Source organism: Herpailurus yagouaroundi, unplaced genomic scaffold, assembly GCF_014898765.1.
Source record: "Herpailurus yagouaroundi ecotype Mexico unplaced genomic scaffold, PumYag 159, whole genome shotgun sequence".
NCBI classification, from domain to species: Eukaryota; Metazoa; Chordata; class Mammalia; order Carnivora; family Felidae; genus Herpailurus; species Herpailurus yagouaroundi.
The window spans coordinates 19958008-19984468 of NW_024412400.1; the positions used below are offsets into that span (position 1 = coordinate 19958008).

Below are 26461 nucleotides of genomic sequence, written 5' to 3' on the forward strand. Positions count from 1 at the left end.
TTAGGGGAAAAAAACCTAAATACTTATGTAGTGTTATGCCCAGAATTCGTGATCCCCAAAGACCACTAGGGAGCCGAGTCCGATGCAAAAGCAAAGAGCCTTTATTCGAGCTAGCTCGAGCTCAATCCCCTACCTGCACCGACGCAGCGGTGAGATACCAGGGAAAGAGAGCGAGTTTCAAAAGGACAAAGGTTTTATTGGGGCCTGGGGGCAGTTGGTGAGGTAATGGCTGTGGCCTCAGCCGATTGGCTGGGGAAGGGTCCGAGTCCTGTTAGGCAGGTGGGGGGGGGGGGTTCTCAAGGGGAGGAGGTGTGGTCAAGGTGAAGGACACAGAACAAGATGGAGTCGGCCGGCGTAGGCCCGCCCTTTCAGTAGCATTTATTTTGTGGCAGGTTTTCAAATCCTCGGATCCACCCTATGAGACAGATATTATTATATCCATTTTACAGACAATTTACTTCTCTATAGTTCATTTTACTTTAAATTTAAGTTACATGATGTCAAACATGTGATTTAAATAAATTTGTGTTCCCCCAGAGTACCCATCACAGTGCCTTGCAAATAATAATGTTTATTAAAATAATTGCTGCATTTAAGATAGTTTCCTTTGGGTTCCTATAAACCAGTGATGATGAAATATTCATGTATTAGTTCTACAGGCTTCTCTGTGAGCTCAATTCTGATTACTAGGAATGACAAGTTGATGTGAGGGTATAAAGACCTGCTTGTCTGTCCTCAGTGCAGAACAACTCCAAAGGGTCCATTGAGTCCAGAACTCCCATGGAATGGGCTGAAGCCTTTGCTGAGATTGCATTGGAGTTCAACCTCCCCTTTTACCCAGTTCTGCTTCTTTTACTCTCTCTCAGGTGTTGACCTCAGGGGCTTTCCCTAGTAAACTTCCTGCATACGTTCCATGATTCCAGAATCCCTTTCCTGTAAAACCCAAATGAAGACAAAAGGAAAATGGACAGATGAGATTTATTAACTTTTACTTTTTTAGAGACAACATTTTAGAGTGGAAATTAAACATGCTTTCTAATCAGAGACATTGGAGTTTTTTAGGTATCATCTCAGGGAAGTTCCTTTATCTCTCGGAGCCTGTTTTCTCATCTTGGAAGAGTGATTTGACTGGAGGTTGAAGACCATCCTACCGCAGTACTTGACAAAATACAGGCGCTCTGTACAGGGAGGCGTATACGTGGGTAATGGTGAATCACTAGAAGGCTAAATATCTGGAGCACATTTTCTGAACCACCCCCAGATGTGCTTTTTATTAATTGTGTTGTAATACTATGGCTTGATTTGTATTAAAGCTTCCACTTAAGGAAGCCACATGAATTCCAAGTTACTCAGTGTTCCAGGAGTGAGAGATTCCCTCAGTTGTGGGAGTAGGAGCAGTTTTTACAGCATGAGATTTACAGCATGACTGGGATTTACGAATCTTCATCTCAGACAATGACAGTTACGTAACATCCCCGATTCCTGTTTCGCAGTGGCTTCCAAGCCCGAGAGCCTGGCTCTGTGTTGTCACAATATTGGTGTTGACCTGCTCAGTTTTGCTGTTCTTCCTTGACCCAGTTTTCTCCTTCCATTATCTGATTTAATTGTTATGGCCTTGGCATTTTATTATAAACCACCATTTTAGAAAGTGTTGGGGTAAGCATATATTGATGTCCAAGATTCTGATCTTGAATCTTTCCCACAGTAAGTGCAATCTGCATTTCTGTGAACTGATCAATCTTTCCCAATAATCTCTGTCCATGATTCACCTTTGTGTTTCATTTACAGCCACTTCAGCTTGCACTCTATATTCAGCTATCATACCTGAGGCGAGCACCAACCCCAAACACCTGCTACTGTGTAGTTAGTACTTATTATGTACTAAGCGTTATATTAAATACTTTACAAAGGGCGGTCTCTGGACCAGAAGTGTCAGCATCCCTGGGAAACTTGTCAGAAGCTCAAATTCAGGGGTGCCTGGGTGGCTCAGTCGGTTGAGCGCCTGACTTCGACTTGGGTCATGATCTCGCAGTTTGTGGGTTCCATTCCCATATTGGGCTCCGGGTGGGGCCTGCTTCAGATTCTCTGTCCCCCTCTCTTCCTGCCTCTGTCCCGCTTGCACTTGCTTTCTCAAAAATAAATAGACCTTAAAAAAAACCCTCAAATTGCTGAGACTCATCTAAGATAGAGAAAAATCACTAACTCTAGAGGTGAGGCTTAGCACTCTGTGTTTTGACAAGTCCCCCCAGGTGCCACTGCAGAATGCTCTAGTTTGAGAACCACTGCTCCACCAGTATTATAGCATCTTATTATAGAGGCCTAAAACTGAAAGGAAAGCAGTCTTACCCCCATTTTACAGTTGAGGAAACTAAGACGAAGAGAGTCTTACTTTGTTGATTATTAAACTTAGGTCAGCCACGCTGCACACCGTGTTTCTGGTCTTTGAATTTTACTAGGAGAGTAACAAATAAAAATGCTGATTGTCTTCATTATAATAAATGTATATATTTTAACCCTGAGGCAGGTTCCCACCTGGTAGGATTCCCTGGTGATCGTTCTTCCCATCTTTTGTGGATTCACCATGTCATCCTTGTTAAAACTTGTTCCAAATATTCTCTACTTTTTCTAGCTCACAATGCTGTTTCTTCAGTAGAAGGCCTCTTCTGTGTTTTCCTAGAGATCCAGGGACAAAATAATGAAAGGCTTTCTTACATTCTGCCATTCCACTTTAGAATCTCAGTACATCTTCTTGTTCCTGTTCCTATGTTCTTTCTCCTAAGGAACAGGTGACCCTTTTCTCTGCTAAGATTGATTACCTGCACTCTTGGTTCACTAGTTGTGTTTTTCTTTTCAGTTCTTGCTCAATCAATTCTCACCTTCTCTCACCTGCAACTTCTCTCCCACACATTTGGCCCCTTAACCTCATCAACAAGGTATGTTGGGACTTTGCTTTTTCTAAAGAGGAACAACCTTCCTCAATCCTGCTACCAGCCCTCTGCCCACCGCCCCCCCAACCCCGTCTCCATTTTTAATCTTTAGTTGTCAACTTTCTTTAAAAAATAATCTAAGATTTTTTTTAATTCCTTTGCCACTCATAATAGTGATACCTTGTTGGTTTAACAGGACCGTTGAAAGTAATCAATTAACTTGTTAAAACCAGATCCTACCCCCCCCCACCCGACAACCCAAACAAATCCAAAACCTTCCTCAGTGACAGTAGTGTTTTCCCTTTAATACCTCTACCCCATTTGTTATTTGTTATCAGCCCCATCTCTGTAACAAAACTTTTCCCCAACTTGGATTTCATGACATGGAAATAACCGAGCCCATTGAGCCATCTGTTCCCATCTTTTTGGTTGTGATTTGGTGTCTCTTATTATTTATATCAAATCATTATGAACATTTTTAGAGACTCCTATGTGTCAGGTTAGTGCAAAAAAATTTAAATGAGAAAACAGTACACTGTCTTAATTCACAAAACGGTTTTATGCAGATGGTGCTATTATCCATGTTTTATGGATGCTGGGGAACAGGAAGAGACATAGTGCTAAGCTTCTGTCCTAAGGACTTTGTGTTTCTTTCTCTATTCAACCTCACTAACCTTATATTCTCCAACAACTTAACTATACATGCCCAGTGCTCTAGAAAATGAAAGCGAACACAAGCTCTAACCCAGAATCTATTTCCCCAGAGCAGGGCTTCTATTCCCGACTGTGTAAACATTCCCACCTGAACATCTTCCCCCAAACCTCTGACTAAAAACGTCTGAAGAAAACTCATTACCTGATACCCTTTCCCCAATAAACATAAAAATAAAATCCACCGACTGTACCCAACCAACCTTCTTGATTTCTCAATTCTTAACGGTGTCACCTATTTCTAATACTCCAGGCACAAAACCATAGAGATAGGTTTTTTCCATTTTTTTAAGTTTATTTATTTATTTTGAGAGAGAGAGAGCGAGCATGCACAGAAGCAAGGGAGAGGCAGAGAGAGAGAGGGAGAAAGGGAATCCCAATCAGCTTCCTTGCCGTCAACATGGAGCCCGACTTGGGGCTTGAACTCACAAACCGTGAGATCATGACCTGAGCTGAAATTAAGAGTCCGATGCTTACCCGACTGAGCCACCCAGATGCCCCAAAGCCTTAGAGATACTTTGGACAAATCTCTCTCCTCCACATAGTTGCGATATACTGTTAATTATGTCTCCTTTTAAAGGTCTCCTTTCCTACCTTTGTTCATATCTTTGTTCATACCTTTATGATCTCGTACCTGTGGCTTTGACTGCCTCCCAAGTGCTTTTACAACTCTACTGCTTTTCTGCTCCTAGGTCATCCCATTAACTTGTTTTATCAAATCTTCTTGCTGTATTTCTTAGCATGGTGGTCCTCAGCTCAGCACTTCTCAAGTGAAGTACAGTCTGCTCAAGGTAGCAGTCCTAGCACCTGCCAATCTTCCAAGCTCTTTCCTTATCTTCTTCCATGCAGTGTATGTTTTGGGCCAAGGGATCCACTGCTCCCCATACTTTTCTGCCCTTACTCTTTTGTCTTAACGGTACTTCCTTTTTAATTCTTGCCTGATGGAATCCTATCATAGTTGAAGGTTTTTCTAGAATGACTTTCCTTCTCTTTGCTTCTGTGAAGTTTCTCCAGGCCTCACTGCCTTTTGAACTCGCTGCAGTATTGTGTTTGGTAGTCTCTAGTGGGACCATAGACTACCTAATATGGTGCTTCTTGGTATATTGTCAAATTGTTCTTGCAAAGCAGGAATGGTGTCTGACTCTGTTCACCCCAGGAAAGGCCTTTACCACGATAAAGACGTGTTAACACTTGATGAACTGAAATGATAGGATGAATGTTTAAATCCAGATAGAAAACACGTCAAGAGAGAGTATCAAACCAAACTAACATAGGCTAAGTCAAAACCACATATTTTTTCGGTGCATTTACTGTATTTCTCTTTTTATTTCCTTATTCTTGGCATTTGCATTTCTTGGTTTTCTTTATCCATTAGCTTGAAAAATGATTTAACTACTTGATAATGCATACTTGAATGGTGCCATTCTCTGCTAAAGTCAACAACTAGCTCAGAGGATGAACAGTCTACTCTTTTGAGGATGTTACTCAGCATTTACTTTCTAAATGTCTGTGAATTTGTGGGGAAGTCACTGTTGATTATTTTTTAGAGCTACTCTTGAAAACACACAGCAGATTACCATTATTATATACACCTTCCTCAACATTAGTATTCCTAATAATTTCATCAATAGTGGATTATTAATGACAATGATGACAGCATTGTACATGTGGGGCATTTTATACTTGTGCACTCAGTTCACATTTCTAAGTTATTTGGCCTACACAGCATGCTGAAACCCCACGAAAGACACTGTCCCAGGGACTTGTTATTTCAGTTCATGGTACAAATAGCTAGTGGCTCAGCTGGTACTAGAAAGTGAGTTTATATTGTTTGTGTTTTGCCCACCTCCAGCCAGCACCTGAGGGACAATACGTGCTTTCAGAGACTACTGCCCACTGGGTAATGTGGTCCTTGGATAAGCATCCTCTGTCACACCATTAAACAAGCAGAGACTCTCAGGCCCCACTCCAAGCCTATTGGAACAGAATCTGAACTCTAACCTGATTTCCTCGATGATTCCTGTGCACGGCAAAATTTGAGACACACCTCTTTACCTCCTAAGAAAGGACAATGGAGGATATGTTTTCATCCCCAGGGTATTGTAGTGTGTGCGTGTGTGTGTGTGTGTGTGTGTGTGTGTGTGTGAGAGAGAGAGAGAGAGAGAGACAGAGAGAGAGACAGAGAGAGAGAGACAGAGAGAGAGAGAGAAGAGAGAAGAGTGAGAAGGGGGGATAGAGGGAGGGGGAAGGGAGGGAAGGAGAGAGGGAGGGGTGAGAAACAGAAGGGGGAGGGGATGGAGAGAAGAAAAATCCCAGTAGGACCTGGGTCCCTTAAGAGGGGGGAACATGGGTTTTGTGGAGGTGGAATTTCCCCTCATACTTACAGTAGCTTCACCCTATCACTTTGTATCTGCAATCTGAGATTGGAGGTTCACCGTTAAAAAAAAAAAAAAAAGAAAAAAGAAAAAGATAGAGGGGTGTGGAGGTGGGGGTGGGGCTGTTTTCAGGTAGACCTGTATGCAACCCGGGAAGATAAAGGACCTAAGCACAAAAGGAAAGCCCCTTTCCCGAGCCTCCTAAAGCAGCTCACTTGAGCTCATTTCTAATACCCATAGTTTCTGGATGCATTTCTGTCGCTCGCATTTCCCCTTAACACCCAGGATCCACTCACTCCATGAAAGCTAGTTCCTCTCCCCTCGGTTTCTTTCTCTCCGCTCAGCCTTCTCTCCCTTCCCTGGCACCCCCGGGCCGGCCCCTCCCTCCGCTCCAGCTCGCACCTCTCCCCAGCTGGGTGCACCTGAGGCTGGCGCGGGCTCGGGACGCGTGCAGAGCACGGCGGGCGCGGCGGAGGCAGAGGCGCGCCGACAGCCACCTCCAGCCAGCGCCCGAGGGACCACAGGAGCGGCGCTCCGGGGACTATTCTCCGCGGCAGCCGCTCACGCCTCGTGGTGACTCTCACCACCGAAGCTGCAGACCGGCCCTTGTGCGCCCCCGGGGCCAGCCAGCCCGGGCGGCCGCTCCTCCTGATGCCGGGGCCGGGGCGCAGGGCGGCCGCCGGCAGGAGGATGAAGGGCTCGGCGGGAGGAAGGAGAGAAAAACTGCTGGGGGCGCCGAAAGCTCAGTCCAGCCGCGGTAAGTTGAGCGCAAAAGAGGTGTCTCCGTGCGGGTGGCGGAGTTGGCTGCGGTGCCGGGGTTGCGCCCCCGGGCGCGGTGAGGCGTACCGAATGGGCATTCGCATAGTCCGCACCCGGGACGTCCCCCTGTCCCCTCGAACCCCACACCATCAGTCTGCTCCCTTGTCTCTTCCGCTCGGCGCCCAGCAGAGATGTGAGGCAGTGGGGGGCCGGAGTGTAGAGCGCAGAGCTTGAGGGTCTCTAGGCACCACGCGCTGACGGGGACCAAGGGGCAGAGGAAGCAGCGGCAGGGGGCGACAGGGTCAGCCAGGCTCCGGCTGGAGTCGAGGGCTGGGCCACCGAGGACGGACTCCCTGCCGCCTGTCTCCTATTGGGTGTGTGTGGGGCGCGCTCCCTCCTCGGGAAACCAGGCGAAGTTGTTGGGATAAGAAAGCACAGCGGGCTAGCTTCGTGATTGTCTTTTCTTTTCATTTTCTTCCTTCTAATTCGTCCTTTTTCCTTTCTTCCTTTCCTGCCTTTTTTGTTTCTTTTCAAGATCTCTCCTGCGGATGTACAAGATTTGAGGGCAGTGGGGATGCCACCCAGTTACAGGAAGCCTTCCTCCAGGGGAATAATTTTAACATTTCGGGTGGGGTTGGGAGGTTAAGGGTAAATCAGTGCCCCTGGATCTGATTGCCTTCCTGGTCCAGGGGATTGAGTTGGAGGAGAGAGTACAGGGTCTGCGTGCCTTTTGACTTCTTGCGTTTAGGGAGAAGTTTTATTGTGCGTGCAAATTGGGGTCAGAGGAAACCTGCGGGGCCCAACACACTGTCGCCCCTTGTGAAATGCCCAATGTCCTGTCTGCCGCCCTTACAGTTCAGACTGCTCTGCATCACATATTTCTGGGGACGATGTTTGTGTCTGCTTCAGCCTGAGCTGCAGCTAAAGTAGCAAGGAATGCGATGTTCCTGGGTGTTATGAGCGTCTCCAAATTCTGGAAGCTTGAACGGACTTGCAAGACTACTTTCTGTTCTGTAGGTGTAACTAGGGACCCTCGAGCTGGTGCTTTTTGCTGACATTCCTGTGGCGCTTTCTGGGGATGTCCTAGGGAAATGTCTTTCTCTTCTCTTGAGGCTGTTTGCTACTTGTCTGTTAAAAGCGATTTTCATGTCCATTCAGTTCTGGTTCACCACGTTCCCTGAAACCACTGGAAAGGTTTATCTCCTTCTGGGTTTTCCTGTCACCCTTGCTCCGTACTGGGTAATTTAGTCACTATCCTCTGGTCCGGAAACCTGAAAGGCAAATATGGGTCATTTCAAATTATGTTGATGGATGCAGCACAGTGTGTCTGGGGGTTGCTGCAATGTCTTCGCATTTCCTTCCAGATGTTCCTCAGAAATTAACTGGAGTGCTCTATCCATGGAGCTCAACCATAGACTAGGGGAATGGGTAAGCATCTTGAGTTAATGTATTATCTTAGATTTCAGTAAGTGAGGTGCTAGAAGCTATGTGTGTTAGGAGAAAGAAACCTGAGCCAAAATATAGGACGTCTGGACTGCTTTGCTTTGTTACAGAGTGGCTGAAGGAACTTGGGGTCATTTGACAAGAACAAGAACAGCCGTAATAATGACGCCTAACATTTTTTTTCCCCATTCACAGCACACTAAGCACTGTATGAATGCCCTTACAGCTCCTTTAAATATATAACAACCCCAGGAAGGCAACATCTTTACTTCTCCATTTTGTGGATAAGGAAAAAGGAGCCTTAGAGATGTAAAATTTGGAAAAGTTCCAGAGTTAGTGTTTTAGAACCCAAGATTGCTGGACTTCAAAGTTGATTCCTCCAATCATTACTCAACCTTGTCGAACCTCATTTGAAAAGTGGGAGGACTATCTGAGTTCTAAACCCCATGAAAAATTAGTACCACATCATAGATTGATTCATGTACAACTATTTCAAGTGTTTAACAGAAACGTCCAACTCAGACTTCAAATCAAATGAAAAATGTGTCACATTTATGTCATTTGGCTTGCCATCTGTAGAGAGGGCTAAGTGCTGAGGTCTTGGTGTTCCCCTTGACAGTGTTTCTTCTTTGAGCCCCTTTACTGTAAATCAGTAGTAGTATTGTATAGCCTTTCTCTTAACAATCTGTGATTTATAACATTAAATATACCTGATGCTAACATCACATTTGTATGACTCTCTAGAGTTATCCTGAGGTCTACCTGGACACTCTCATAGTTTAGCCAGCTTATAATTAATGCTCAGATCCTAACAGGATGTTGAATTTCTATTAAGAGATACATGCAGCTTGTTTGAAAATTTCCTTTTTATTTTCAGCAGTATTTTCAAAACAATTACACCCCCTGCTGTGATTTGCTATTTACTAGGTGCATCAAAAGTTCAGTAATGAAAAATGTTTGTAATTCAACAAAACATAGTGTCTCATCTACAATAACAACTTTGGCTAAAAGACTCACATCCAATTTAGGGCTTATTTTATCTGAAATTTAATTAAGATGTTGCATTTGTTACTGCAAAATGTATGCAGGTAGTTGAGGACACATCTTCCATTATTTTCTTGTAATCTCCAACTATAAATTCATTACTGATGAGTTCTTCAGATAATTTGTTGTGTGCTGTCTAAAGATTTTGAGGTTTTAAAACAAAGAACGAAAGCAGCAAATAGATCGTATTTGTTGTATTTCTTCATAAGCTGTAATTATGCATATCTGGGGAATAGTGATGTATTTTAAGTCACAGATCTGATTTGCCTGCACATGAATGGAATGATCAGATAAAAGTATGTAAGTCCGTTGGGATACTAATGATATTCATATCCCAGATGGGGGAACAACTTTGGAAATAGAGAATCTTTGACAAGTTATCTTACTAGGTTTCATCACACTTGCATAGTATCTTATTGTTTGTTGTCAAATAAAAGGACATTTCTCTGTTACAGTAAACTAAGTTATTCCTTTGATTTCTTTGTTTTAGGGTTAAATTGTGTTTTCTAGTAGTAACGTAGTGTTGCATAAAATTAACGTTTGTGTCCTTTCAAATATTTGAAGTCTTAAAAAATCATACTTTGTGTACTGTAAGTAATCCATTTCTGAATACATTCACAGGAATATAAAAATAGTACAGTAGTAACTTGCCTTGAGGTTTTGTTTGTTTTTTTAGAAGTAGATAATGAGGTTGTTACAGTGGTTAACATATTTAACCTTCGTAACGAAGTATTGAAATTAATTGTAAATATGAATTTTTGAACTGCAAAATATTTTATGATGAGTCTTATAAGTGGGTTAACCTTATAATCACATGAACATCTGTTAGGTGTTTGACAATTTTTTTTGTTTCATATTTGCACGATAGGATTTTAGTTTATGTGCTATTATTTGGTGATTTGAACAACCAGATTTCTGGAAAATGATTTAAGCTCTATAAGCATCTGAGTCATATTGGTGTCACAGAGCAAAGAAACTGATATTGGGGAAGGAGTTTTAATTTTGAATGTTGCAAGGGCTTAGAGCTCAAGGTAGATGACACTCCTTGGTTTTTTGACCAGCCTCTAAAGAGAGACTTTGAATAAAATAAAGCCTGTGGGTTGAACATTAAGCAAGCACTTGAGTAGGCTCTTTGGAAACCTAGATCAGCTCAAATGGAATTATGTGCCTCAAATTTGGTGTAATTAATTCGAACAAGTAATTAACAAACACATTTGAGATCCTTAAAAAAACTCCAGTATGTTAAAAATGCATTAATTTACATAATCTACGGCTTGCTAAGATTGGCAATAACTCCTGTTTGTGGATTGACCCATCCTTAACTTTAAAAATAAAGTCCAATGAGAAAGAACTTTACGGAAACCGAGAAGCAGAGATGAATCAGATTTCTTCACAAAGTCTTTATCGCATTTGAAATGTGATGGTAATCAAATCCAGGTAATTCTGTACCACTTTTAGTATTTTGCAGAGACTGAGAATGGGATTCAAAGAGTATCTTTTTCCTAACCTACTGATGTACGGTAGAGAATACTAGAACACAGTTTTAGAGTGACGATAGAGTGCTCTAGGCCATTTAATGATTTTATTACTTTGTAGTGTCATCCAACCATGCGTTTCATTTTTTGCCTTATTTGAAACACAAAGTGGCAGTCCACTCTGATCTCGAATTATATGTACCACAGCTGGCAAACATACAGCATTTCTAAACTGGTCTCTTGGGGCGCCTGGGTGGCGCAGTCGGTTAAGCGTCCGACTTCAGCCAGGTCACGATCTCGCGGTCCGTGAGTTTGAGCCCCGCGTCGGGCTCTGGGCTGATGGCTCAGAGCCTGGAGCCTGTTTCCGATTCTGTGTCTCCCTCTCTCTCTGCCCCTCCCCCGTTCATGCTCTGTCTCTCTCTGTCCCAAAAATAAATAAACGTTGAAAAAAAAAAATTTAAACTGGTCTCTTAAGTCAGAGATTTGCAGTAAAGGAGAGTTCTTAACTTTGCCTCTATGTAATTATGTAGCCCGTCTTCTGGCACACAGTACTAATCTTGGCATATCTTGATTACCCATTAGACCTATCTGTCTCCATGAGAGCAACAAATACTATTACAGGGCAGCGTTAAGGAGGTCCATTTGCGGATTTAACTAAGGTTTCTTATAACACGGGGTCAGGCATCCTCTGTTAATTTTATTCTGGTCTTGTGATGGGTCCTTGTTTATATATCTAAAGAGTTAATCGCGGCTGTTTTTATAATTTATTATTAGACAATTATTAGAGATTTCTTTCTTCTTTAACAATCTCTCATCTACCCCCAATTGAAATGAAAGACATAATAATGAAATATGTCTATAGTATCTTTATTTGACTTTTACTTAAACAAAGAAATGCACTTGAAACTCCAGAAGGCGTCCTGAAAACTCTATATTTTAAAACTATGTTGTTGAGAAGAACTTCCAGTAGTTAGTCTCAGTGTACCAAATCTATCCAGATCACCTAGAATTTGAAGAATATAGGCACTGGATTGAGCTCTCAAGTGGATGCAAGTGTTTCATCCATAGTAAAATTTGGCATTAAAGTTACAGAGACAAAATAGTCTTTTAACATGATGTAGCCTTTAAGAAAGTGCACTCAAGAACTGGAACACCTTAGTTTGAATCCTTGCTCTGTTCCTTACAAGCTGTGAGAATTTAGAGGCTCCTGGGTGGCTCAGTTGGTGAATTGTCCGACCTAAGCTCAGGTCACGATCTCACGTTTCCTGAGTCTGAGCCCCACATTGGGCTCTGTGCTACCAGCTTGGAGCCTGGAGCCTGTTTCAGATTATGTGTCTCCCTCTCTCTCTCTCTCTCTGCCCCCTCCACCTCTCTCTCTCTCTCTCTCTCTCTCTCTCTCTCTCTCTCTCCCCCCGTCTCTCCTTCAAAAATAAACATTAAAAAATTTAAAAATGTGAGAATTTAGTCAACTTATTGTACGTTTCTTTGCTTTAGCTGTAACATGGTGATACTAAGTGATTGATTGAATTTCATGGGTTGATTGATCACCATCAAGTATTAGTTTTCTATAGTTACTCAACCAGATTGCCACAAATGTGGTGGCTTCAAACAACAGAAATGAATTCTCTCACAATTCTGAAGGTCATAAATCTGGAATCAGTATCACTGGACTGAAATCGAGGTCTCAGCAAGGTTGTGTACTCTCTGGAGACTCTAGGGGGGAATCTGTACCTTGCCTCTTGCAACTTCTGGTGGCCATTGGCATTCCTTGGTTTGTGGTCACATCACTTCTGTCTCTGCCTTTGTCTTCCCATTGCCTTCTCCTCTGTGAGTCTAATTTCCATCTGCTTTTCTCTTCTAAGGACATTTGTGATTGCATTTAGGGCCTATCCTGATAATCCAGAATAATTTCTTATGTTAAGATCCTTAACTTAATCCTACCTGCAATGACTCTTTTCCCAAAGATGACATTTACAGGTTCCAGGGATTGGGGTCTTGAGACCTGGAGTGGGAATGTTGGAGGGTTGTCTGTACATTACTTGGCCTATTATAATAATCATCCTCATATTTTTGTACTGTGCTAGATGTATGAAAAGATAGCAGAACCAATATAACTAAATTATGGAAAATGTAGAAAGTATCAGAAAATTCATATATTTTTAAAGCACATTTTCCTAACTTATGTTCAAATTTTGACCAGATTTTTTGATCAGAGACTTCAGGGCAATTAATTATTTTCTGTTCGCTTTAACATAATGCAGTCAGTAAATATCTGATGAGTAGTTACTATGTGCTTACAGAATATTGGTCCTGGGGATATCAAAGTTGACAAGAAAAGAAAGACCTTGAGCTCATGGAGCGTTTAGTGTATGAAAAATAGCTAGACAACTACTACAATTTATTTTATTTATGTATTTTTAAAATTTTTTTTTATGTTTGTTTATTTTTGAGACAGAGAGAGACAGAGGATGAATGGGGGAGGGTCAGAGAGAGAGGGAGACACAAAATCTGAAACAGGCTCCAGGCTCTGAGCTGTCAGCACAGAGCCCGACATGGGGCTCGAACTCACGGAGCACGAGATCATGACCTGAGCCAAAGTCGGACGCCTCACCGACTGAGCCACCCAGGTGCCCCAACAGCTACTACATTTTAAATAGTACTTTGATAGAATACAATTAGCTCTTTATGTTTAATTCACAATTTTAGGAGCAAAGAAATACCATTAAACACAGTTTAGAGATAAGGAACTAAGTTAGGAAATATGCATATACATAGCTAAGATGGGACAATTTTTGAACTGTCTTCCTTCTGCTTACACTATATGTACCATAAAATAAAATGAAAAATCAGGAACAAATTTAACAAAATAAATAAAAATAAAATTTTTGAAATACAAACAGAATTTGTCAACCACATAATTTAATTAACTAGAAATATCAACTCATAAGATATTATGGTTAATTGGACTTGGGTTTAGCTGAAAAGTTAAGAGCTTCTCTTTCAGAATTGTTATATTTTCCTTTTTTTTTTCTAGAGGGTATTAGTTGATTTTCCGACTTTGGTGAATAGACACTATTTACTTACTTATTTAACTTTTTAAAGAAAATGATTCGAATAAAATACATAAAACATGAAAGTTATCATCTTAACCATTTGTAAGGGTACAGTTCAGTGGCATTAAATACATTCCTATAGTTTTGCATCCTTCATCACCGCACATATGCAGAACTCTTCTTGCAAAACTAAAACTCGATCCCCTTTAAACAATAACTCCACATTTCCCTCTCCCTATTACCTAGCAACCATCTTTCTACTTACTGTCTGTATGATTTTGACTACTGTAAGTACCTCCTGTAAGTGGAATCAGAGAATAATTGTCTTTTTGTAACTGGCTTATTTTACTCAGCATAATGTCGTCAAGGTTCATCTATGTAGAGTAGCATATATTAGAGTATTTCCTTCCTGTTATATGTATAAATGACATTTTGTTTATCCATGCTTCTGTCAATGGGCACTTGGGTTGCTTCTGCATTTTGCCTTTTGGGCATAATGCTGCTGTGAACATGGCTGTACAAACATCTCTTCCAGGCTGCTTTTAATCCTTTAGGAACATACCCAGAAGCAGAATTGCTGGATCATATAGCGATTCTGTTTGTAATTTTTTGAGGAGTTGCCATAGTGTTTTTTTTTTTTCTTTCTCGTGGCTGTACCATTTTACATTCCCAGTGCACAAGAGTTCCAATTTCTCTGATCCTTGCCAAAACTCATTTTCTGGTTCATTCGTTCACCTCCCTCCCTCCCTCCCTTCATTCCTTTCATTGTTGTTGTTTTAATGGTAGCCAATTTAGTAGATACGAGATGGTATCTCACTGTAGTTTTTTTTTAATTGTTTTTAATGTTTATTTTTGAGAGAGAGAGAGAGGGAATGCACACCCGTGCACATGGGGGAGGGGTGGAGAGAAAGGGAGACATAGAACCCAAAGCAGGCTCCAGGCTCTGAGCTGTCAGCACAGAGCCCTACATGGGGCTCAAACTCAGGAAATGTGAGATCATGACCTGAGCCAAAGTCCGACACTCAACCAACTGAGCCATCCAGGTGATCCTCACTGTAGTTTTGATTTGCATTTCCCTAATGATTAGTGTGTTAAATATCTTTTTGTGTGCTTATTCATCATTTGTATATTTTCTTTGGGGAAAAGTCTATTTGAGTCCTTTGCTCATTTTTGAGTTAGATTGCTTGCTTTGCTGCTGTTGTTGTTGAGTCTTAGGAATTCACTATATATTTTGGTTAGTCCCTTATTTGGTATATGATTTGCAAGTTTTTCCCATTCTGTGGTTTGCCTTTTAATTCTGTTGGTAATGTTTTTTAGATGTACAGATTAAAAAATTTTTCACAGTCCACTTTGTTCATTTTTTTCTTTTGTTCCCTGGGCCTTTAATGGCATATCTAAGCAAACAATGTCTCTTCTTTACCTTTTTGGTAACGAGTTTGAGAAGTTTTGTTTTTTTTTTAACCTTTTATTTATTTTTGAGACAGGGAGAGACAGAGCATGAACAGGGGAGGGTCAGAGAGAGGGAGACACAGAATCCGAAACAGGCTCCAGGCTCTGAGCCGTCAGCACAGAGCCCAATGCGGGGCCAAACTCACGGACCGTGAGATCATGACCTGAGCCGAAGTCGGCTGCTTAACCGACTGAGCCACCCAGGTGCCCCTAGTTGAGAAGTTTTAAAAACAATGTGGGGTGCCTGGGTGGCTCAGTTGGTTAAGGGTCTCACTCCTAATTTTGGCTCAGGTCATGATCTTGTGGTTCATGAGTTTGAGCTCTGCACAGAGCCTGCTTGGGATTCTCTCTCTCCCTCTCTCTCTGCCCCTATTCTGCTCATTGTCTCTTTCTCTCTTTCTCCAAAGAGATAAATAACCTTAAAAAAAAAAAACAATGTAAAATATCGCTAAATTAAATCTACAAAATAAGAGACTAGGATGAGAAGAAATAAACTGTAATTGCAGACTAAAATATCAATAATCTCACATATGTAATGTTGACCAACAAAGGCCAGCAAGCCCCAAAAGCCTGAGTCCATTCACACATGTTCAAAATTAAGTAAAACTAACTTACGAATACATCATAATTTCTGGAGGGGAAGGGGGCAACATGCTGAAATGTTCTGTTTTCTGATCTGAGTGTTGATTATGTGGGTTTATTCCCTTGCAAAAACTCAAGTTGTACCTATGATTTATGCACTTCTCTGTATTTCAATTACACTTAAGAAAGTTAAAAATCAGTTGGTCATTCAGAAGCACATGACAAAGAGAAATTTCCTTAGAAGTAGGAAAGATAGGAAAAGAAATGTGTTCTAAGGGTTTATCCACTTGGACGACTTGGTCTGTATATTTGGCCCTAAGGTTTTATTATTATTATTTTTTTCTTAGAATAAGTGAGCAGGGGAGAGGGACAAAGCGGGAAGAGAGAGCGGGGGGCGGGGGTTGGAGAGAGAGAGAGGCAGGGTGGGTGGGTGGGGGGTGGGAAGAGGAAGGGGAATCTTAACCAGGCTCCAAGCTCAGTGTGGAGCCTGTCATGCAGCTCTGTTCCATGACCCTGGGATGATGAACTGAGCTGAAATCAAGAGGCGGATACTCAACCAACTGAGCCACCCAGGAGTCCTTGGCCCTAAGCTTTTAAACAGCAATCACATCCGTGGGCACAGATATCATCAGAACAATGCTGTTCAAGAGAAAAACACCATTCCTAGGACTGAGACTGGAGGGAAGTTTTCCCATGAGTCTTCGTGAAAAGGGAACTGAATGATGCAGCGAATAACATTTTCTTGTTAATACAGCAGAGACTTTGATAGGAATCTTTCATAAAAGTGAAGAGCAGTGTAGTTACTGGATGCTTTCTGGTTTGTCTTAACTTTAAACATTTCAAAGTTTCTAGCGGAACAGGAAGGCCATGTATTCCTTAGACCACGCTTTGTAAATTCACTTCCTTTAATGATACCTTTGGCCATGGTTGCATGGCAGTGAGTTTGAGCCCACTTAGACACATTCATCGTGCTGATACTCCTTGTGATGAGTTAAAAACTGGAGTCAGCTTGACTCATTGGGGAACCTGGGAAAATGGATACCTTCCAGGAATGAGAGGGGTAGCTCTGAGGTAAAAGCAGTGGGCAAGTTCATATTTGCTTAAATAATTAATAAGTAGGATGCAGTGAATTAATTTGATTTCCCTTGATAATTCTTCACAGTTCTTCACAAGTCTCTCCAGGCATCAGTAATCTAGACAATGATAGCTATAATCCCACAGAGAATAATTCTTGTATGACAGGGACCATGTTGTATTAATCTTTCTACCTCTTGTGATGCTGGACAGTGCCTTCAACAAAGTAGGTATCCCCAAACATTGTTGAGTGAGTAAATGATTAAATTCTGCAATGTGGTAGACATAGAATTTGTAAAGGGTTGAAATAGTTATCAGAATCTTAAGATACTTTAAGAATTGCCTTAGAAACAGCCTCATAATCTATCAAATTTTTGATACATTTGGTCTCTTCTGAGTAAAGTAGACATGGTTCAATTATTGGTTAATTAATGGCTTTTAGTGAGTTGAGTAAAGTTTTTTAGCGCCTCATAAAGAAAAGTTTGACCTTAAGAAATTGCTTTCAAAATACCATTTTTCCATTCCTATGGATTTTGGGTGAGCACTCTGTATTTGTAGAAATTCCTTATTAATGAGTGGCATAACTCTTAATTATTTATTAATCATAAATTATGTCTAATCCCAATGTATACTTCCTTGACTCTTTGTAAATGAAAAACCAGAACAAGTTAACCTGAAGAGATGATACCAAAAATTTTTTTAAGTTTTCTTTTTATTTAATTAATTTATTTATTTTACGTATTTGACAGTGAGAGAGCACGAGCCAGGGAGAGGGGCAAGGGGAAAGAGAGAGAGGGAGAGAGAGAGGGGAAGAGAGAGAGAGGGAGAGAGAGAAAGAGAATATCGCTGGGATCATGACCTGAGCTGAAATCAAGACTCAGATGCTCAACTGACTGAGCCACCCAGGCACTCCGAAACATGTTTTCTCTTTTTAGATCATAAATTAGAACATGATTTCTGAATTTAAATATTCAAAAGTTGAAGAGGAAGTCTTCAAAACTCTGAGGACATCAGAAGAAAGAAGTTCCTTCTTAAAAAATTGCCTATAGGGGCGCCTGGGTGGCGCAGTCGGTTAAGCGTCCGACTTCAGCCAGGTCACGATCTCGCGGTCCGTGAGTTCAAGCCCCGCGTCGGGCTCTGGGCTGATGGCTCAGAGCCTGGAGCCTGTTTCCGATTCTGTGTCTCCCTCTCTCTCTGCCCCTCCCCCGTTCATGCTCTGTCTCTCTCTGTCCCAAAAATAAATAAACGTTGAAAAAAAAATTAAAAAAAAAATTGCCTTTAACAAAGTACAAGTTTCCCTAATTAGGATTTTTTAGCATGTGTAAGAAAATTTGAGGAAAAACTAAATACTATTCAGGGTAGAAAAGGTTGCCGTTGTGAATTACGGGATTCACATTGCTTTGTCCATTTAGAGCAAGCATTCTATTCCTATCAAGGCACACACTAAAATACAACAATGAAATAGTGTTTTATAGAATACTGAAATGACATCTGTAATTTCTCACTTGTTTCTTCCCAGAAATTAGGTGGGTATGTGTTACCATTATGACAGTTACATTTTTTTTAAGATACATAAACAAAAGGTCAAGTGATTTGGCAAGGTTGAGTAACTGGTAGGTAGCAAAGTTGGATCATGAATTAACCTTGTCTGACTCAATGCCTGATGTTCTCTGTGCTACCCTGAATAGTTTCCTTTTCTTTCCACATATTCAGGGCAATAGCTTCTGTTAAGTCTATCATACATTGGAATGAATTACTTGGGACAATGATAGTCTATGACTGGAATGGAGATGAGAACAATCAATAAATGACAGTATTAAGGCAGTACTAATGAAACTTTAATTTGAAAATTGCTCCGAAATGTATTCCAAGATAGGTTTTATAACCATACTCAGATTTGATGTGAAGATAAACTAATTTTATGCAAATGCTAAAGTGACTTTAACAGTTATGTTATATACCTTGATGTGGTCCTTAAGGAAAATTGTCAGGACCATTAATAAGTTTCTAAATTGATTAGGCTAATTTGGTACTCCAAAAGGCATCTTCCTATAAATTAATGCTGCCTATTACATTCTGATTACAGCAAATTGCTTGCTTTTCATGCCCAACTTTGAAAGTTTCCAGTCTCTGCATTTTTGTGCTTTCCCAGTTGTTGACTTTCCATTTTGTCTTGCCACATCAGAACAATGAATCATCTTGTCCATTAGCTGAGTTTGGAAATTCTGTGTTATTCAATGAATTTGTTTTTACTCCATCCCTCTGATAATTTGAAACCTGGCAACTTAACTACTTTCCCAAATGTGTTTGTGATGCAACATCAACAAGTTTTGTTTTGAACAGCAAAAGACTGCAGTATTTTTTTTTCCATCCTTCTAACTCAAATGCAATATTTTGTAAAAAATGTTTTTACATTTACTTACTTTTGATAGAGAGCACAAGTGGGGGAGTGGCAGAGAGAGAAGGAGACAAAGAATCCAAAGCAGGCTCCAGGCTCCAAGCTGTCAGCACAGAACCCTACGTGGGGCTTGAACTCAGAAACCTTGAGATCATGACCTGACCTGAAGTCGGATGCTTAACTGACAGAGCCACCCAGGCGCCCCTCAAATGCAATATTTTAATAACTGACTGTGTGTTTCAGAATAATAAAAGGTTTAGGGTAATAATAGCTAGTGATCTCTAGAGGGGCAGCATAATCAAATAATATTAGAAGGCTCTCAATTTTTATAACCTGATGGAAACAGAAATGTGCCAACTGAGTGATCACCCTGATTATCAGAGTCTCAAAGGAATACACAGTTATTCGTTTTTATTTCATGATTTCATACTAAAGGAGAGCCAAAACGTTAAAGTCAGAGTGTTATTTCTTTGTTTCTAACACTTAAAGCATGAGGTGAACAGAGGGACACACAGTGAGACAACGTATGTCAACACAATGTGCCTCTCGTGCCCCCTACAGTGAACAGGGCTTACAAGGGCATTGGTATTTTTTTCCATTTTGAAAGAATGTTTAAGACTTCGTGTCATTGCTTTGTTATTAAAATAAACACCATTGAATCTTGGAAGTTGGCTCTTAGAGAAGCGTCAGTGAAGTCTAGTAAAAATGATGGTAATAAATTACAGAACTTTGGTTGATTTCATAATGTGCATAGAGAATACAGTGAAGCATGTCCCTTAGGAAACTGCCAAGAACTGCACAATACTTATTGTGTCTGGAGCTGGAACCGTGGTGCCGATTCCATGAGTATGGCTGTGTGTGTATGGGAATATAATGTGTGTCCGCACACTAAAGTCATTTGGAAGTCATTGGGAGGTGAGTTTGAGGATGGCTTGGCGTATTTTTGTGGAAAATCATAAAAGTAGTTTGCTCTAAAAGAATAAAATTACCCAGGCATATGTTTTCAAGAAAGAAATCATGCTCTTCCAACAGTCTAGTAAAGGTTTATTTAGCTCTTGCTTTATTAGTTCCTGAAATGTTTCAGAAAATGAAACAAGTTGTAAGAGTTCAACTGTGACTCCTTTCCAACATAACGTTGGAAGTGTCCCCAAAGAGGATCTTGTTAAAGCTAGTAAAGTGGCTGTGATTTTAACAAGCGCAGTAATCCCATCCTCATGGGTCATGTCGTTTGTGGCTTTTCTTTGGCCTTCCGTTCAAGTAAAGAAAGTGATCCCACAGACAATTTTGAGAACTTTCCTCTACCTGAAAAGTACCTTGTTTTTGAACCTTATGCTGCCTTTACTACATATACCTCATTCTCTTTTACAGCCCACTTAAAAAATTACGTGGCCAAGGAATAGAAGTGACATCATACATTCATTTGTTTACATATGGTTCATAACTAGTTTTCATACCAGTGAGAGATGCACTGTGTCCACAGGGCATCATTTCCTGTCATTTCTACTGGTACTCCCATTGTCATTTCAAGCTGAGTTCATCATTTTGCCTCTAAATTCAGCTCCACTTTTTCTTGGCTTGAGGTTTCGTTTTGTTTTGTTTTGTTTTTCAATACCAACACTGCTTTCCTCAGAGTTTAACTATTTCTATACGTTAAAGCATTTTTTAATGTTTATTTATTTATCTATTTCTTTATTTTTTTTGAGAGAGAGAGAGAGAGAGAGAGAGAGCAAGTGTGAGCAGCAGACGGGCAGGGAGAGGGAGAGAGAGAGAATCCCAAGCAGGATCCATGCTGTCAGCACAGAGCCTGATGTGGGGCTTGCTTGACCTCATGAAACTGTGAGATCATGACCTTAGCTGAAATCAAGAGTTGGACACTTAACCGACTGAGCCACCAAGTGCCCCTCGCCGTGGCCATTTAAATCTACCATCATAAGGTAATTCTAGGTGGAGGCTGCAATTGATTCAACTAACAACATACATAGAGAAATACTATCATGCAAGTTCCAAGAGATTTTTCTGTCTTGCAGAATCCAATACCTCCTTGCAAATGAGCTGGTATTAGCCTTTTACTAGAAGGAAAAATAATATAGACAGCTTTTGCATTTTGCTCAAAATCGCTGGCCACACCTAGCCTGCTTGAGATTCTCTCTCTCTGCCTCTTCCCCACTCATGCTGTCTCTGTCTCTCTCAAAATAAATAAATAAAAAAAAATGGCCACACTGAGAGAAACATTATATAATGGCATTTTTATTTTGTTTGCAGTAAATAAGTCAGAATGGGCAAATAGAGTTGTAGAGGTTTTTATTTTTTATTTTTTTGTATAGGGAGTCAAAAGTATCCCACTTTTTGCTAGATGTCAAAAAGAGGTCCTCTGCTTCCATTTCCTGGGTTCTGGGCCTGGATGTGTAACCAGATGATTTGTAGGCTTATGATATTGGGTCATTAAATCATAGAGATGGTTCTCATAACTTTGGAGATGAGTATGTTGCCGTTTAAAATTTCACTTCCAACTGGACATTCTTTCTTGGTGCCACTCATTCTTCTAATGCTTAGTAGCTGCCTTCCTATAAAGGCTGTTCAAAAGTTTGTCCTGAATTTCAAATTCTTTATCCAATGCCTGCTCTTAAATTCAGAATATTTTCTGGTTTCTTTTTCTTAGATGAAATAAAGGTCATTAGAGTGGTACACCTTCACATTTTCCTTCTGTCATTACCAGTTACAGCTTCATTTATAACCATCCTGATTTGCATCTCTGACCCAAGAGGATTGCTCTCCCAAGGCCCGATTACTTATCTTATAATCCCACTTCCTCCTGGTACCTTTTAAACATTTCACCAGTTACTCATCGTCCTGCTTAAAACTTGGCTCTTTTTTTCCATCTGCTTGCCCTCCAGATCTGCTGTACTCTTCTTTCTTCAGGCTGCTGTCCCAAATCTCTCCATGGAATCACTGCCAAACTTTTAGAAAGGGCAGTCCCCATGCTTTTCTTTCATTGCTTTATCTCATTTTGTCATACTTCTGAGACACTTCTCTAGGGTTACGCATGAACTTTATGTCGAATCCAAAGGTCTCTTTTCAACATTACTTGGGCTTAAACATGCTAAAATATTTAACTCAGCAGACTGTCCTTATTATTCATTCACAAATACTGAGTGCCCAATACTGCATAAGGTACATAACCTGGGAATAGGGATAGGATTCAACATTTTATTTCCACGAATGTAAAGTTACCCAGGAAAGGAGGAAATAATTAATTGAAAACAGAGCATATACATTGCTTGTAGCGATTAGATGTGCTTACTAATCACTCACTTGGAAGGATTGTAATACTCCACACCCCTGAAATAAGGTCATGACCTATCATTTGCTCTAGCCAAGAAAATGTGATTGGAAGTGATTTGTCACATTTTGGCAGAAGACTTGAGAAGCTGGTGTGTGATTTGTTAGTTTCCTTTCCTCCGTCACAGAGATCAACACAAGTGTTTTAGTTGGTGGAGGCTTTGACAGTTCGTGACCCGGCGTGAGGGTTAATTTGCAGTGAAGGCCCTGCTGATCTGAGATGGACATGTGGTGTGAGCAAGAACTAAGTTTTTGTTTCTTTAAGTGACTAAGATTTTAGAACTTTGTCACTGTCACTCAACCTAGCATATCCTGTCTGCCGTGAGGATTCACTGTAAGCGTTGTGAAAATAGAACTGCACTTTCAGGCTTCTACTAGACTTTTCAAACTGTATGTCCCAGCATGACTCTAAATCCATCATATTAAAAATAAAATGTCTGAAAAAAATGAAAGCGATTGCTAAGCAATTAGTGACTTAATTTAATTGCCTGGCATCTATCTGGAAAGTAGTAGAGGGTCTATGAGAAAATCAGTTCACATCCAACTGTATACATTTCGTAATGTACTTGTTATTGTAGCTCAGGGCTGCTCTGAAGTTTATATTTCCTTCTCTACAAACTTCTTGAAACTTAAAATCATTTCAAGTTCACTTAGAGATTTGGGGATAATGATATGCTTTGGTCTATTTTTCTTCCTATCTGAAAGCTTCATTGTGTTAAGGCTGGAAAAGCACTATGTAATTATGTGTGTGAACTTCTTGATAATTTCAGTGATGGAATTTTCTTTTTATGTGCAAATGCTTATTCCTGCACTTTTCATATAATTAATGTGCTCACAATTATATAGGACCTATTATAACTTGCTATCTCATTTCCTGTACATACTGCAGAGAGGGCGTTGTCTGGGTGGTAAATGTTTTGCTCACTTAATGGTAAACTCTGATTTTATTACCACCTTAACCTCTTCTTCTTGATATTTTATATCATCTTCTACTTTGTTTTAAATGTCTCACCGAAGACTTTACTTTGTAATATGTCCAATAATATATATAACTGAGGATAGCACTGAATGGACCAACCCAGAAATATCCCTTTAGAATGGACTTATCATTGATTTGTGCTCATATATATTATTGCTCTGTCTTCATCTCTTAAAAAATTCACCAATAACAATCCCTGTTCTGTTTATCTAATCTCACTTTGATACTTCAAAACGTATCTCTACATTTCTTTGAAAGCTTTGGTGTAAGGAAAATTAGTTGGGGCACAGAATTCCAGCATCAACAGCCTGCTAGCACCTGAATGAGGACAGGAGTTTCTGTGGCCATGAGGAAGGGTATTATGATGTTTGCCTTCTTTTTGCCTCGTGTCTCTTTCCTTCTCTTAGGTTGACACTCCTTAGGTGCTGTTCAACCCCAATCACCCCATGTGAAACACTTTCCTTAAAAAATAAAGGTGCTACTAAAAGAAAAGTCACATAAAGGTAACACTCAAAGTAGCAGTGTTTGTAAAATTTTACATTTCATATGCATCAAAATATACTTCCTATGGGATTTGTTGTTTCATGTGTGGACCATTTTATACATGCTCAGTAATAATAATGATGCAAAATAGAATATCTGTGATATATAAACACAGATGCTTTGGTTAAATAGTATTTGCATGGTTTGGTCTGTTGGTTTCCACCCCCAGCTAGTCCGTGGGAACCAAAAGTAATTAAATCTCAAGCTGCTTAAAACATGTACATGGAGGGGCGCCTGGGTGGCTCAGTCGGTTGAGCGTCCGACTCTGGCTCAGGTCATGATCCCACGGTACGTTGAGTTCGAGCCCCGCGTCGGGCTCTGTGCTGACAGCTCAGAGCCTGGAGCCTGTTTCGGATTCTGTGTCTCCCTCTCTCTGACCTTCCCCCGTTCATGCTCTGTCTCTCTCTGTCTCAAAAGTAAACATTTAAAAAAAAATGTACATGTGATCACACAATGTCCATGTATGCAGTAAGAGTTTTTACATTCTATGTTTGTTTTACTATTTTATGTATGTTGTTTACATTTCGTTCTTGGGAAAGGAATTGGAAGTTTTTGCAACCTATATGCAGAAAAGAGAAATAATACTAAAAGGATAATGCAAGGAATTTACTGAGTTATGTATCTGTTTGTTGTAATACAACTTTTTATATTTCATAGCTTCTGTACTTAATGATTTGGAAATATACCGTTTGTAGTCTATAAGCTCTACCATTAAATTTGTGATATGGATGTATACTGTGTATGCTAATAACCCTTTATTTGTTTCTTAAGAACAAATGAATATTCTTTTCTTATACTTTACAGATGATTCGAAGTCCTTATATGTTTCAGTTTGCTTCATATTTGATCATGATATTCTTTGGAGTTAAAAAATTTTTTTTCATGGAAATTTTCTTTCTTTTTTTAATGGAAGATCTTTTTCTTCATCTTCTTGCTAATGGCCCGCTTCTTCTAATTTCTTGGAATCAATTTAAGGATACTTCTTTAAGTTTTCCTAAATTCACTGGCTTCTTGGTTTCCATTGCTCTCTTAGCTGCCACTATGAGATTTCATTTCATTTTTGTATGCTCCCATTGTCTTGTATTTCATATATCCCATATTCCTGGATCATACTGGAATATATAACAAGGAAGTTATGTTAGAACGATGTGTGCGATATAAAATATTTCAGAGTCTTTACAAAAGAGTTTACAACAGGGGCGCCTGGGAATCTCAGTCGGTTAAGCCTCCAACTCTTGGTTTTGGCTCATGTCATGATCTCATGGTTGGTGGGATTGAGCCCACATTGGCAGTACAGAGCCTGCTTGGGATTCTCTCTCCTCTTTTTCTGCCCCTCCCCTTGCATGCAGGCAGGTGTGTGCAAGCTCTCTGTCTAAATAAATAAATTAAACATTTAAAAAAAAGAAAAGAAGGGCTCCTGGGTGGCTCAGTTGGTTAAGCGTCTGACTTCGGCTCAGGTCATGATCTCACAGTTCGTGGGTCGAGCCCTGCATCAGGCTCTGTGCTGACAGCTCAGTGCCTGGAACCTGCTTCGGATTCTGTGTCTCCTTCTCTCTCTCTGCCCCTCCTCTGCTCACACTCTGTGTCTCTCTCTCTCTCAAAAATAAATAAACATTAAAAAATTAAAAAAAAAAATAAAAAAGAATTTACAACATCTATCCAATGCTTAAAAAATGTATATGTCTTTTGATAGGACAAATAAACATAAGGGGATTTCTTCTAAAATGTATTGAATGAAAACATTACATATAAAGACTTAATGACAAGTTTACAGTTGCAAATTTTTGCAAGACAATGGGGACTATGTAAAGGACCTTCAAATACAACCTAGAGACCTGATGGGATAATGAGGTAGCCAGAACACATCTATTGACAGTGAATTAAAAAAATGACAAACAAATGTAGATTTTATTTTATATTCACTGTTACCATTACATGTGTATAATACAATGTATAGACAGTATTGTTCAGTAGAACTTTTTGTGATGAGGGTAATGTTCCATACGTATTTTATCCAATATTGTAGCCACTAGTCACTTGTGGTTATTGAGCATTTGAAATGTTAGTGCCACTGAGGAACTTTAATTTTGTTTAACTTAAATAACCACAACGCCACATTGGGCAGCAAGGGTGTAGAAAACTATTATATTCCAAGGTGTTAATGGTTATTGTTTATGTTAGGGAGTTATTGATTGCAGGTTTTTCTTACGTTTTTTTTTTATCTTATCTCTATTTTTTAGGTGAAATTTATCATAAGAAAAGTAAAGGAAGCTATTTTTTGAAGAAAACATTCCTAATAGTTATTGTTAC

At 40.1% G+C, this 26461-nt stretch overlaps 1 protein-coding gene and 1 long non-coding RNA gene across 2 annotated transcripts in view; one reads left to right on the forward strand and one right to left on the reverse strand.

The window, feature by feature from the left end:
• Nucleotides 1–377: 377 nt before the first annotated feature.
• LOC121033605 (uncharacterized) lies at nt 378–6314 on the reverse strand. The gene is made up of 3 exons (XR_005792022.1): nt 6023–6314; nt 2533–2673; nt 378–933 (listed from the first exon to the last, which is right to left on the reverse strand). It is a non-coding gene; the product is annotated as an uncharacterized LOC121033605 (long non-coding RNA).
• Nucleotides 6315–6466: 152 nt separating this feature from the next.
• ZNF385D (zinc finger protein 385D) overlaps nt 6467–26461 on the forward strand; it is a 901583-nt gene continuing 881588 nt past the window's right edge. Inside the window, exon 1 of the mRNA XM_040480081.1 lies at nt 6467–6770. Within this exon, the coding sequence (XP_040336015.1) occupies nt 6665–6770 (106 nt within the window). The 5' untranslated portion in view covers nt 6467–6664. The remainder of the gene's footprint in view (nt 6771–26461) is intronic.